The sequence below is a fragment of the Pinus tabuliformis genome, chromosome 1_2 (assembly GCF_031772625.1).
Source record: "Pinus tabuliformis cultivar Carrire ecotype Pingquan chromosome 1_2, CPIR1, whole genome shotgun sequence".
NCBI classification, from domain to species: Eukaryota; Viridiplantae; Streptophyta; class Pinopsida; order Pinales; family Pinaceae; genus Pinus; species Pinus tabuliformis.
The window spans coordinates 1,171,500,878-1,171,515,910 of record NC_142298.1 but is presented as its reverse complement, the minus strand read 5'-3'; the positions used below and the strand labels follow the sequence as shown (position 1 = coordinate 1,171,515,910).

The window sequence follows — 15,033 nt, the reverse complement described above, 5'->3', positions numbered from 1 at the left end:
AAAAAGATCTATGACAGGAGAACAAAAGTAAATGATTTCCAGTTAGGTGACCTGGTGTTAAAGTGGGACTCAAGGAATGAAGACAAAGGCAAGCATGGTAAGTTCGACAGTTTGTGGAAAGGGCCATACAAAATTGAAGCTTTCAGAGGCAATAATGCATTTTTATTAAAGGACTTGACTGAAGAAGCACTTCCTGGTGGACCTGTCAATGGAAGACTTCTCAAACACTACTTTCCTCAAAGTTAAATCAATTTCATTTAGAATCATTGTACATATCATTTTACTATTCTATTGCAAGAGTGAGGGTAGCTCACATCAGAAATTGAAGCCCAGAGAGAAGGCCCTAAGCTTTTGATGATTTGTTGCCCATATTTATGATTAACAGCATGTGGATCAGATTCAGTTGCAGAATAAAGACAGCATGCCCAAGGGATCAAGCCTACTGATCGACAATGTTCTTGACACCTTGCAAGGAGGGTGCCATCCCCATTAGAGCCACTATTAGGGTCTTATATTTTAAGGTTGAGCTGACTATTTGCTGTTGACTTTTATATATGAGATGTTGTAAATAATTTTTCATTATGCAAGTTATTTACAAAAAAAAAAACAAAGGGGATAAGAAAAATATATATGTGAAAAGAATAAAAAAAAGAAGAGAAAATAGAAAAAAGAATGAAAATACCCCAAAAAGAATAAGTGAGCAAATCTAAATTCCACTCAAAGAATGAAAAATAAATTAGTAATACCTTTGAAATTTTGAATAAATGTGCTGCTAGTCAAAATGCCACAGAGAAGTAGATTAGTTGTTTTAATCACACTATTTAAACATGATTAGGATAGATTAAATAAAATTAGTTTAGGTTAGTGAATAATCAACCACACAATGAAAAAAAAATCAAATTTAAGCACTCGAACAGAAACACGCTCCCGACTGCTCTGCACGATTCGAGCTAGGTCATCTGGTTGCTCGTTGCAGCGTTCTGGGCTGCCGGAGAGGCGCTCAGGCCCGGGCCTGAAGTCGCTTGTTTGTTGCGCTGTTGGTGAGCGGTGCTTTGTGCTTCTGCTCTGGCCCGTATCGACTCTTCTGTTGGCAACTCTTCTGCTCAGTCCGGGGGTGGGCTTTCCGCCCCCTCTTCTCTGCCTCCTTGTGCGGTGAGTTATGATGGCTGCTCCAGTGTAACGCTTCACTGCTTGGCCTGATCCGAGTGTGATCTTATCATGGATGCAGAAGGGGTGTCTGATCCCCCTCCTCTGCCTCCAGAGGTCCTGGCCTTCAAGTCGTTAGTGGCTTCCGGCCCTAAGCGTCCTCCTTCTGTGACTATGCAGAGGTTTGTAAAAAAGATGGACTCTATCCCATCAGTGGCTCTGCCCGAAGAAGATACTTGCAAAGCTGCCCTGAATCTGGCTGAAAGAGGCCTCATAGGCCAGTTCACAAGGCTTTTGCCTTCACCAAAATTGGTAGAGGAGTGGACTCAAAGAAACTGGAAGCCTCTCATTAAAGAGGGTGTCAAAAGCTACTTCGTGGGTAAGGGATTCTTTGTTTTTGTATTCGAAAACCCTGACGACAAAGGATTAATTTTCAGAAATGGACCTTACTTCATGGGCCCTCAGGGCCTTTACCTAAACAAATGGTCGCCTGACTTTGACCCCACTCAGGACGTTCCTTCGACTGTCTCGGTATGGGTCAGGCTTCCCCATTTTCCCCTCCACTGTTGCAATCACCTCCAGATCATAGGGAATGCCTTGGGAAAATACATATATCAAGCTGCAGGGAAGGACCAGTATTCCTGCGCACGCATCTGCGTCGAAGTGGACCTGGAAGAAGGGCTTCCGGAAGCCATCAAACTTACAGTAGCTGGGTGGACGTATGTACAAGAGCTGGACTACGAGTAGCTGCCGTTTAAATGCAGACACTGCCATGGTCATGGTCATTTCGCAAAGCACTGTAAGAAGAAGGCAGAGGAACAAGTGGGCAAACAAAACGGGGAGCAATGGATCCTAGTGCAGAAAAATGCAAATACACAAAAAGGTACAGGAAAAGGCAATAGGAATGAAGAAACCAGCAGATCCAAAATAAACCAAGAGGAGGAAGTAAGTCCAAATGGGATAGAAAGTGAACAACATAAGAATGGAGAAACTAGCAGATCCAAAATAAACCAAGAAGCAGAAGTAAGACCAAATGGGACAGAAAGTGAACAACAGAGCCATCAAGTGAATCCAACAAAGGAGAATGAGGAGCAGTAAAATACTCCTCCTTCGCATAAAGAGGGAGCGGAAGCAATCCAGAGCAATTCCAACCAAGGTAGCCCCACCAACCTATCATATGCTGATATAGCAAGGAAAAAACCAATGGAGAGCTCAGATTCTTCGGAGGATGAAATCTATGAGCGTCCATCAAAAAAAGCAGGAAGGAAATCCCGAAAGGAAAAGAGGGAGGAGGAGGCAGAAAGACTCAAAACACAAGGAAGTCAGCCCACAATAGAAATGTCTATCGGGCGAAACACCAGGCCAAAGCCCTCCAAGGGAGGTCTCACCCATCAAAATAATAAATAATGAAGCTAGTCTCTTGGAACTGTAGAGGACTGGGGAATCCCTCCAAAATCGAGGCTATTAAAGACCCATTGAAAGCTGAACCCTCAGATATTCTCATGCTCCAAGAGACAAAAATAGAAGGGCAGGCCCTTCTAGAGGTCAGTAGATCAAAGTGGAATAAAAAAGCAGGAAAAGCAGTCAGTGCAAGGGGTACCTCCGGGGGCTTGGCAACCCTTTGGTCTGAAGATCTTTTCCATCTGAATAACTTCCAAGCAACCCAGCACTGGATCTTCACGGAATTGAAACACAAAGCAAGTAAGTTAATTATCTCTCTATTCAATCTTTATGTACCAGTTTCTTATACTGAAAAAAGAGAATGTTGGAACAGCCTCTCTACCTTTTTAGATCTATCTTCCCCCATCAATATCATTATAGCAGGTGATCTAAATATCATATTGAAAGCAAAAGAGAAGAGAGGGGGAATTGTCAGCAGGGACCCCATGCTGCCCATGGTCGAGGAGCTCTCCCAAAGCTGGGATCTGTTGGATTTTAACCCAGTTCGGGGTATATATACCTGGTCTAATAACCGGACTAGGCCGAATCACATCTCTGCACGACTTGACCGCTTTCTGGTGCAAAGGTCCATAATGATGAATAAAAAAATCATCATCACAAAAATTTTACCTAAACTTACATCTGACCATAAGCCAATTCAGCTCCTCCTGGAAGAAGAAGAAGAGCTTGGACCCATCCCTTTTCGTTTCAGTCCCCAATGGATTGAGAGAGAGGGTTTCTTAGACACGGTGAAAGAAGCTTGGTCCAAACCCATCAATGGATCAACTAGTTATGTTTGGGAGCAAAAGTTAAAAGCTACAAAACAAGCCTTGAAAGACTGGATCAAGAAACCAACCCATACTCCTCCTGAACAAAGAAAAGAGGCAGTTCATTCATTGCAAACCCTGCAATCCGACATGGAAAGTAAAGAGATCACAACAGAATTGTTGGAAACAGAAACACAAGTACAACGATCAGTATATCAGTCATTCCGAAAGGAGGAAGAATATTGGAGAATTAAATCTAGAAGTCTGTGGTTAAAGGCGGGGGATCGGAATACTTCTTTCTTCCACAGGTAATATAGAGCAAGACTGTCAAGGAATTATATAGCAGAAATTAAAACAGCAGATGGTCAAGTCTGCAAAGGATACAATCAAGTCAAGGCAGCTGTTGAAGCTCACTTCCAGAACCTCTACAGTGCAGATGCTCAAAGTAATGATGAGGAAACTGCTACATTTCTTTCAAACATACCCAATCTCATCAGCCCTGAAGAAAATGCAATCCTCTGCAGACCCATAACGGAGAAGGAAATCATAAATGTTATTTGGGCCATGAGGGCGGACAAGGCACCGGGGCCCGATGGATTCACAATCCATTTCTTTAAAACATGTTGGCATATCATCAAGGCAGACCTGCAGAAAATGATAAGAGGATTTATGAAAAAAGCCAAGATAGGTGGAGGAACCAACTCCACTTACCTAGCATTAATCCCCAAAGACACCAACCCTGCAACTTTTTCCAGATTCAGACCTATTTCGCTGTGTAATGCGTCTTATAAAATTCTGGCCAAACTGTTAGCAAACAGAATTAAGCCACTGTTAAAAAGGGTGATCTCCAACTCCCAAAGTGGTTTTGTGGAAGGTAGACATATTCTGGATAATGTAATCCAGGTCCAGGAGACAATCCACTCCAGCAGACAGCGGAAAGAGAAAGGAATGGTGATAAAATTAGACATGGCAAATGCGTTTGATAGAGTAAACCGCAATTTCCTTAGCAAAGTACTTCTCACATTTGGCTTCTCGCCCGTTTTTGTTCAACTCATCAAAGCCTGCATTGACAATCCATGGATCGCTCCCCTTGTTAACGGCCGTCCAACAAACTTCTTCCAAGCCAAGAGAGGCATAAGGCAGGGATGCCTTCTCTCCCCCTATCTGTACATTATTATGGCAGACTCATTAAGCCGAAAGCTCAATGCAGAAAAAGTTGCAGGTATCTTACCGGGCCTCAAAACTACAATAGGAGCTGAGCCTTCGAATCATGCACTTTTTGCAGATGATTCTCTCCTCCTAGGTGGAGCCTCCACAAGAATTGCTCGAGCATTTGACACTGTCCTCAGAAACTACTGCAGAGTCTCTAGAGCGGCAGTTAATGACAGCAAGAGTGAAGTTTTTAGTTGGAATATTGATCAGCAAGAACTTGCAGGCATAACTTCTATTCTTGGGTTCAAAGGACAAACAGTCTGGGATAGATTCAATTACCTTGGCCTGCCCATTATATCTGGAATCAATAAAAGAGATTTATGGAGTGCAATAATCTCAAAAATGAAAACCAAGATTGCAACTTGGGGGGGTTACTGGTTGACTAAGGGTGGCAAAGTTATCTTGATCAAATCGGTGCTGTCAGCGCTCCCAATCTTTCAGGCTGCTTTTCTTTTGGCTCCACGAAATGTTATGGAGCAGATCTCCAAACTACTCAGAGATTTTTTGTGGCAAGGAGGGAAAGGCAATGAAAACAGAATACATCTGGTGAATTTGGATGTTGTAAAGAGAACGAAGGAGGAGGGGGGACTACAAATAAGAGATCCCCAGCTCGTTAACTTGGCCTTGGGAGGCAAAATCCTGTGGAAATTGATACACGATCCCACTCACCCTGTCAGCATCACATTGCGGTCAAAGTATGGAGTCAACAAAGATCTCAGCAACGTAATACACATGCCCACAGCCAATAGCACGCAACTCTGGAGTTTGTGTTGTAAAAGCAGTAAACATTTCATAAAACAACTGTATCGAATCCCTGGAAGCGGCAAACACATCAATCTATGGACGGACAGTATCATGAGGAACGCTCCCTTAGCAGATCATGTGGATATATCAGATCTAAGATCCTGGTTGGAGTGAGTTGGAGTCAAAAGTCTCTATGAACTGTCGAGATGGAACCAGCGTGGGGAATGGGAGGGTTGGGATCTCCATGGAGTCCCGAACAGATTGAAGTATCAACAAACTCTGCTGGAAGATCGATTGGAGGACGCTGCCCCTGTACATAGAGCCGCAAAAGATTGCTGGGGATGGGGTCAATCTGGAGTTTACTCCACAACTGTTGGCTATAGCGCTCTGCAGGGTTTAAGAAATAGTAATCATCCCCCGAATTTCTGGAAAAGCGTTTGGGATAGATTTGCCACACCAAAAGTAAAATTTTTTTGCTGGACATTGATTCATAACAAAATTCTCACGGGAGATAATCTGGAGAAACGAAATATAACAGGACCTCATAGGTGTGCTATGTGCAATAACAATTCAGAAACAGTCCAGCATCTATTTATGGATTGCAGTGTAACAAAAGAAGTTTGGGGGCTCATATTAATGGACTTGCAGACTCCTGTCCCATCCTTTAACTCTGCAGCTGATCTTTTTGCCACTTGGAGGCATCATTACCCACATCATATTCCCCAAAAATCATTCTGGAGAAGAATTTGGGCAGCGATACCCAAATACGTTTGCCGGCAGATTTGGTTGGCACGTAACCAGCAGATATTTAAAGAGGTGAGACACACTCCGCTGCAAATAGCTGCAAAAGCTAAGGCCTTTCTGATGGAAGCAGCCCAGCAGCAGTATATAAAAGAAGACTCATTGCTTCTGCCAGAAGAAAAGATGTGGTTAGGCTCTCTAGTGCCTTATCCGAGCAGAAAATATCCTAAACCACAAAGTGACAAACAGGAATGGCGCTTAAGAGATAAAGAGGATTACTTTCAAAACTGGTGGAGGTCTCAAAAAATACCCACAGTCTTCTTTGATGGGGCGTCTAAATGGAATCCAGGGACAGCTGGAGTTGGGGGAGTCATCTACTCTCCGGACGGTTACTCTAAAGACATCTTCTATTGGGGATTAGGCCAGAAGTCCAACAATTAAGCTGAGCTCCTAGGGCTTCTCAAAGCCTGCCAAATTGCAAGAGACAAAGGTGTGAAAAAGCTGCAAGTCTTCGAAGATTCAAAGCTAATAATAAAAAAATTAAACATGGGGGATCGATTCAATAATCCTAGCCTCAACAAAACGTTGGAAAGACTGAAAAGAGTCCTTCAATACTTCGACAGCTGCAAATTTTATCATATACTCAGAAATTTAAACAGTGAAGCGGATCAAATGGCAAACAAAGGCAGTGCTATCATGAAAGGGCTTATTTTTGTTAACGAAAATAGTTTTGTTCAAATGCCCTGAATTTTGTAATAGAGGAAAAGAGGTAGAGTCCAGAAATCTGCATTGTATTTGGGGACAGTTCAAAAAAGTCCCATTTGCTTCCAGATAAATAAAAATCATATAACTGTTTTAGTTAAAAAAAAAAAATAATCAACCACACAATGTAATTGTGGTTGAATCAGATTAGTTAGAATAGAAAAAAAATAACCACAGTGTTTAAATGTGGTTGATTAAGATTTAGATGTTAAGATTAATTGTTAAGTTAATCGCAAGTTTAATTTGTAAATAATTTTTTTAGATGCAACATGTTTTGTTGCCATGCAATAAAGTGGGCACATGAGTTAACAACCACGATCCACCTCACCTGAATCAACGACAGGGGATTGTATTGCGCCCCCCCCCCCCCCCCCCCCCACCCCACCCCCGAGCCCCTCCTATGTTTAATCACAAAGGGGGTGGGGGGGGGGGACGGGGGGGTGGGGTGGGAGGTGTCTGGAAAGGATAATTTGTTTTGTAACGTGTTGGCTTGTAGGCATTTCGCACCCCCCCCCACCTGCCTAAAACCACTAACCACTTCTCCCCCCTCTGAAAACCACTATTCCGCTCCCCGCTCGCATAGACCGCTGACCCCTATTTGCTCCCGCGCCACTTAAATCCCGCTAGGTGGACCTCCCATCCCCACCTACGTCACTTCCTTTTCCCTCACTCCCTTTCTGCCACCTCACCCCTACGAGCCCCACTTTCCATCTAGCAAAGCAACCTCCTGTCACTACTTATCCCCCAATAGGATGTTTCCATCTAGCACTCCCGCCACCACGTCAGCTGGCCATTGAGAAATAAATTCTATCTGCTCCCTCCACAGTGGACCCGCTCCATTTTAACAGTTAATTGGCAATGGTAAGCTGGTTTTTCTTATATAACCTACCAAAGCCTGTTCAATTGCCTCCTTTCACCATTTCAGGATAGCAGGAAATTAGAAATTTTTAGTGCACAATCAACCAAACAGACTCTTCTCAACGCCCAACCAGTGATCCACAGCATCTATGTGACCAGTCAACATAACCAACCACCTGCAACCAAGTACCTAGCCTTCAATTTGCATCCAGATACCATTTTTCACTTATTTTTCCCTGGTAATTCTCAATTCCCTGCTCTTTTCCCTTTTATCATGGCACCTAAAGGCAAATCCAAGGCCTTTAATAATAATCCTTGCTGCCCCCAACCATAGACGTAGATCACCAACCACTAGTAGACCAAGATTACAAAATTATTGAAACTAGTTGTGAATTTGACTTGTTTGAGCTTCACAACTGGTTAAAACATAATTTCTTGGACCAAAGTGATGAACTGAGCCTCTCGGATTTCTCCTACCACAATTTATCTTCCCTCGGACATACCACTTCCTTGAATTCGTCTCATGGTGTCAATTCAGGTATATCCCAAATCATAGGGCAATTGTGGCCTAAAACACTAATATCATCTTCACCATCACTGTAGAATCCATCTCCCAAATGCTCCAGTTGCCAAATTCTGACTCTCTACAAACACTTTTAGTAGATTCCCCCATGGAATTCCGCAAAAACCTAACCTTCCCAGAGAGAGCCAATATATTTGAGATTTTTCTCCCTGAGGATGCCCAATTACCTAAGAAGAATCCCCCATACTCATCCTCTATATTCCCTTGAGATGACTAATAAATTAATCGCAATTATTTCATGCATACTTGGCTATCAATCTGATCAGTGGGTTGATGAGGCCATTGTTGGTCTCTTATCAATTTTTGCAACTTGTGAGAAACCCCCCATTTTAAATTACAGTGAGTTCATTGCAGAATCAATTCATGACCAGTTCTTCAAGTTTTCTACTAAAGGCACGTTTAAATATGCTTCAGTGTTGGTTTATTTGTTTCTTTGTCATCAAGCATATAACTTTTCATTCCCTTTGTAGTAATTAGATGAGAAGGGTAATCCATAGTCAATAATCCATTGGACATCCTCAGTGACGAAAAATTCCACTAAGTACACCTTCTCTGATTATGTTGATCAAGTTTTACACACAGTGTCATGTTTACTAAACCATAATATAGAGCCTCGGATAAGACCAGAGATACAAATAATTTTTCATCTCAGTGAGTAGACTAAGATAGGAGATTAGTACCCAAAATTTTACCGAGATCAGAGTTTATGGGTGTGAATTGCCACCATATAGGCTACCAAAATTTGTTCCTATGAGGATTTTCTCATTGGAATACATAACGCAGATGATTCATATGGATGACCTTCATTTTTTTGCAGCAAAAAAGAAGACTCAATTCAAAAACAAGGCATAGGTTGGACCATTTATTTGTAACACCAGAGCAACATGAAAGGAGGCAGATTTTCTATTCAAGCATATGACCTTCAAGTTGAGTTTCACTTGGTCATATGAACCTTTTGGCATCATTTCTAAGCTGAGGGTGGAGCAGAAAACCACTCCCTATATTCACACTCCTAGACTAAAGATAGAGAAGTTCATGAATCAAAGTCAGTGGGAGGAGAATACACTACAGGAGGCAAAAGAACAAGTGATATCCACAATTTCCTCACAAACTCCAGTACCTCAAGAAAAAAGGGACAAGAGGCCAAGGGAGGATGATTCCCCTTCAGTGATAGAGATTGGAGTTAAGGAATCTCTGATACACAAAAAGAAGCACAAGACTAATACTAAATCAGTTTTTTAGCAAGAGGGTGAGGGGCAGGCCACATAGTCCTAACAAGCCATCATGTTCCTACAAGAGGAGAAGATATCTTCACATGGTATCCATCTTCCTCAGTTTACCAAGATCCCCTAGATACAACTCAAACATCATAATTGGTTTAGGACCAGCATGAACCAAATATTTTCGCAAAATATAAAGAAATTAAGAAGAAGAATGAGCAGCTCAAGGCTACCACATACACCCAATTCTGGAAGCAAACAATCTCTTCATAGCATATGCTTATTTCATCCTTTGATATAGAAAATGGGAAAATGCAAATTGAATTCCTTCAAGCATAGGTTCCATTTCTGAAGACTCTGGCGCATTACAAGAAATCAATTTTCTCCTTTGATGCTGAGAAGATTCACCCTATTGCCCAAATAGACCTGCATAAACAAACTGGTGAGATGTTGTACTCTACTTTGACCAACACTGCAGGCCTCACTCGGCAACATATAATCACAATTGAAGCTTGAAAAGATATCATATTTGGCTAAAGACACCAAGATCAAATCATTGGAAGACCTGGTAATTAAACTGGGATATGACCCTAAAGATGTAAAAGCAGCAAAAGAAATTATGATGAGGAGAAATGCAGACATATCAGCATTGAGGAAACAACTTAAACTTCCATCCACTGAGGATCCCCAAGCTAAGGAAGATGGGGAGCTTGAGAAAGAAAAAGAGAACATGTTCAAGATAATAATTGAACAAAGTAGCCAGATTAAGGACATGGAAGTGGAGATGGAAAGATTGCTCAAGGAAAAGGAGCAATCATCATAGCTAGCCATAGTTCCTCTAACAGCAGTGCCTATTTCAATTACAACTACAGTAGGAGCATCTGCATCGACAACGACAGAAGTACAAAAAACATATTCCTCAAATCAGTTGGTAAAATATATGGAAGACCTGTCCATCAAAGGGCAGGAAATCGAAAAATTAAAATCCCAAGTTAAAACTTTGCAAGATCAAAAATTAAAGATAGATAATTCATACATAGCAGAACTACAGAAATCGCACAGGTTAGATAATTCATACATAGTAGAGCTGTAGAAATCGCACATGTTAGCCCAAAGGATTGAGCAGCTAAAGAATGAGTATGTGATGGCTCAAACACTAGCACAGGTTAAAGAATGCATTTGGGTTGAAATAAATGAGGCCATCACAGATATCTGGCCTTCAATTGAGATAATATTTGAACAGGATGATTTAGTGCCGAGATCAAAGGAGTTAATGGAAGGAGTCAGAAGCAGCTTGGGACAGAGGCTAGGGGAAGCTAGCACCTTAATTAAAAATTTGAATTCAAAAACCAAGGATGAGTTAGCAGATTTTGAAATTGCAGATAGGATAGAAATTATCTTAGAAGTCAGGAGAGTCCTTACTAAAAGGAACTTTCTAGTACAGTTGGAAAATAAATGCTAGCATTTGGAGACCAGCATCTAGAAGTTTCATAAGAAGTTAAATGCATTACATTTGAAAGGACTACCGAGGCTAAAGGGAATTGGAGACAAGCTAGTGCCCCTACCAGATTATGAATAGAAATTGTACTCAATAGCTTGGGACAAATCAGAGTTTTCAACTATCAAAGGCTCAATCACAAGAAAAGATTTCATGGAGGCTTTCGAATTCAATATACATATCAGAGATGAAATCAAGAATTTATTTCTGGTCAAACCAACTTTCCATAAATACACCGAGGTAGATGAGACTTACAAAAAATTGGTTAAAATGCCAATTCCAAATGAAGATAGGTGGGACCAGCTATGTGGAGTAAAAATTGGTGTACCTTCAGTAATAGAGAAGCACTTCTTCAGGCCCAATAATCAACAACAAGCCTCAAAGATAGTGCCAGATCATCGCAACTTTTCAATTATCTATATTTTTGTTCTATTTTTATAATAAATTTGGGATATTTTGTAAAAATCTTGAGGTTTTCACTCAACTTTCAAGATATTTTTTTATAATTTTGTATAAGTACTTCCCAAATCAAAGTACGAATGTTGGTACTTGTAGCAAGAAAGGACTACCATTTCATGTAAAGTTTATCACCGAGCTAAAGTGATCATTTTTTCATTAATACAGAGAGTGTTCCAAGATTCATGTGTCAAACTTAATTGGTGATGTTTATTCTACTTGTAATTCTTTAATATCTCCGTTCTTTTTCATATGTGTTTCTTTCCTCTATTGTTTAAAAGAAAATTATGGGTTTAAATTGTTTAATTACACTTTGTCCTGGATTTAAAAATATATATATGTTTTACAACTGATGTTAAATATGGAATTCTTAATTTCTCTATGTTTAATTGATTTTGAACATTTTTCCTCCCTATCACCCCATCAAGCTCTGAAGATCCAATGGTTTGCCTACCTTGTCCTTTTATTTCTGATCTGATATTTCTGCATTTGATCACTCTGATACTTTTACTCCATTTCCCAATGGCCTTACCTTGCAGCCTTAACCAAACAATTCAAAAAACCAAACTTTGAACCTTACATCTAGCCTAAAATCCCACTGCAAACAAATCTGAATCTGAGAAAGAGATCCCTCTATGAGTTTAGAATGGATAGATTCTAAAATTAAAAGTGGTTTTGTGGTTACCTCTACAATTTCTTTTATAGCCTTAAAAAATCACGAAAGCAAGAAAGGCAAAGAAGGCAAGAGAAAGCAAAGATCAAGCAGGGAAAGGTAGGTTCAAGTAGCTACAATATGATTCTTTGCAGGTATCTATTTGCATGTGTATTTTCCTTTCTAGATTTGGCATGCATGGTATTGCATGTGGTTCTTTTGTTGTTGTGGCAAGATTTTTTCCAGGTGTAACAATGTTTTCAACCTAGCCTTTCCATTTCCCGATAGCCATGGTATGATGGGGTTCTCATGTTTTCGCTGAGCTGGATTGTCAGATGGATTCGACACCGAGTGGGGTGGATCTTTGAATAATAGAGGACATGGCCTAGTGGTCCCTGAACCAGACTGTGGATCATGGTAAAGCCACTGGCCTAGTGACCCCCGAGCCAAATTGTGGGTTGCAGTAAAGTCAGGATTGTGTTGCCTCGGTGGGCCTAGGAATCCTTGCCTGTGAATGGCAGGATATACAATTAATCTAAGAGGTGGTTTTCTCTCTATTGCGCCTATTAATCTCAGGTTTGGGATATGTGATAAAGCCTCGAGAGTGGGTCTTGGTTTAGGGCCTAGTGATTCGGGTTTGGATTGCGGTAATGCTTGAGAGACTAGGAGACAGGAAAATTCCTCATGGTGTAGGTGGAGAAATATGGTGGCATCCATGCTTGTTCAGCCTAGTGATCAAGTGGAGATCACGGTAAATCTTGTTATGATTTGTTCATTATGTTGGCCTACTGATCCAGGATGGATTACGGTAAATCCTGGTTTCTATTGATGAGGGTGAGGTTGCTTAGCTTCAATATGCCCTAGTTGGTTCTTTTGGTTTGAGTCCCACATTCATGCTTGGAATATGGCACGGGGGTGAATGGCTGAAGAGAGATTTGGCCCAGCCATTCTATGGTCGGGTGGAACATGGAAGTCCCATCCTGGGTTCGGTTTTTGCGTCCTTAATGAAAGGTTGTTTCTCCTTGTATTTCTATGAGAATTTTGATGGATTATATGTGTGTTTCATGATAGCAACTATGTATGGCTCCAAGCATGTTTTTACTTGAAAATGAATGAATAATGTATCTATAGTCTAATAGAGGGTAATGTAACAAATGACATGAGGGAAAAATGGTTCATAGTGATTCTCAGATAAGTATGAGATCCCTACACTTAATTTCTTTGTTTACACCTATAGGTTATGTTAGCGCTTGAAATTTCACCTCAGGCTGAGAAAGGTAAACTCCAAGGCAACATCAAACCACTTAGCCTCGTAGCTAGCCCTACGGAGCAGGAGAGGGCTCTCTTCGGTCTATCTCGGTAGGGATCTTCAACGGGCGAGATAACCAATAAAGAACACTGATTTTAGGCTAGTAAACTGATAAAAGGTTTGATTTGAGATTTTTAGGATTTTGGTGGAAAATCGGGGAAAGGCAATTTTGGGTGCGGGGATTGGACACAGTTTTTGCAGGGGGTTCTTTGGGGCAAGGTAGGAGACTGTATTGATGCCTTTGAATTAAGTGAATGGGTGGGAATGACCGGGCAGGAGCTAAAGAGAGCAAGTAAACACCTTAAGTTCTCTTTAAACAGATGAAAACATTGATATTAAGCAAACTTAAAAGCAGAGCATGGTAATCATGAATTCTACTTTAACACTTCATTTGCCTAATTGCAGAAGAAAAAGTAAGAGGATGATTCACATAAAAAACTTACAAGTAAAAAGAGAAACACACCATCAATACATGTAACCACAAGAATCCCAAAAAGGACTGCAAAACCCTGGTCTTTCTTCCTTTGCCAAAATTGCAGAGATACAATGAGTAATACAATAGAGCTTTCTCCCTCAAGAGTCCAACCATGAAAATGATCAAGAAAGTACATAATATAGGCAATCTAACATCTTTACTTGCCTACAGGGGTCGAGCTCACTATCCTAGGAGCTGTTTCAACCAATTCTAAACTGAGCACTAAAAACTAGGCAGTCAAAACAACCTGCCTCTATAAGCTAGGAAACCAATTCACTCATTAAATTTTTGCCTATCTCATGAATGAATCTTCTATAAGAGATAAATAAGTGTCAAAATATCATAAAATTACATCATTTACAACAAGTAGGATCAAAATCTACTCCAAAAAGTCAAATCCAGTCAAAACTGCGTTTTGCTGAGCTGTAGGTGAATTTCTGTGAAAACTGCCCAACACGTCGCGCCCTGATCCTGAACACGTCGCGCGCCTTCAGATCTGCTTTTGAGGTACTTCCAGGTGTCCAAATGAGGCAAAAGTGGGCTTGTTGGAAAGGTCTGGATGTCATATTTCCAACCCAAGTGAAATTTCTGAATTTGGTGGCCATTTGCCCCTCCAAAATTGCAATCTCCCAAGACTACTTCCTGTGTGTCAAAAAGGTGGCAGAAAGTCATTTTTTGCTTGTTTTTTGACCTTCTGGAAGCTCAAAACTTGATGAAATCCCTTGGTAATTGCTGAGCAGGTGTATCTTTGCATGAAAAATCCAAAAATGCTGAGTTTTCCCGAAATGGAGTTGCCCATCGAAAGGGTCGCGCGCGGCGCGCGACGTGTTGGTGGAGAAAACTTGTTTTTTGCCCAAAAATTCACAAGTGACCCAAAATGCTCAAAAATTTTTGAAATTTGTGATGGAGTTAAGTCATTTAGTATCATGCTCCTTCAAGGAAGCCTCAGCCAAGATGTGGAGGGGATCGGGCCTTTTCCTTCGTTTTAGTGCTTTGGCCAACCGCCCTTGGATCACCTTCATTCTTGCCTTGCATACGTGCATTCGGGCCCAATAGTGGTTCTTCATGTTCCGGAGTAGGTCCTTATCTTTGTTAGCCTTGGTCAGCAACCTCTGCAAATAAACATTGACCCGAAGAAGCATAGCCTCTCGCTCAACGGGTACCAAATCA

The 15,033-nt window shown here is 41.1% G+C and overlaps 1 protein-coding gene across 1 annotated transcript; it reads left to right on the top strand.

The window, feature by feature from the left end:
• Positions 1-1,218: 1,218 nt before the first annotated feature.
• On the top strand, positions 1,219-1,893 carry LOC149210394 (uncharacterized). The gene has a single exon (XM_089398949.1). The coding sequence runs from the start codon at positions 1,219-1,221 to the stop codon at positions 1,891-1,893; it is 675 nt and encodes a 224-aa protein (XP_089255075.1).
• Positions 1,894-15,033: the final 13,140 nt, after the last annotated feature.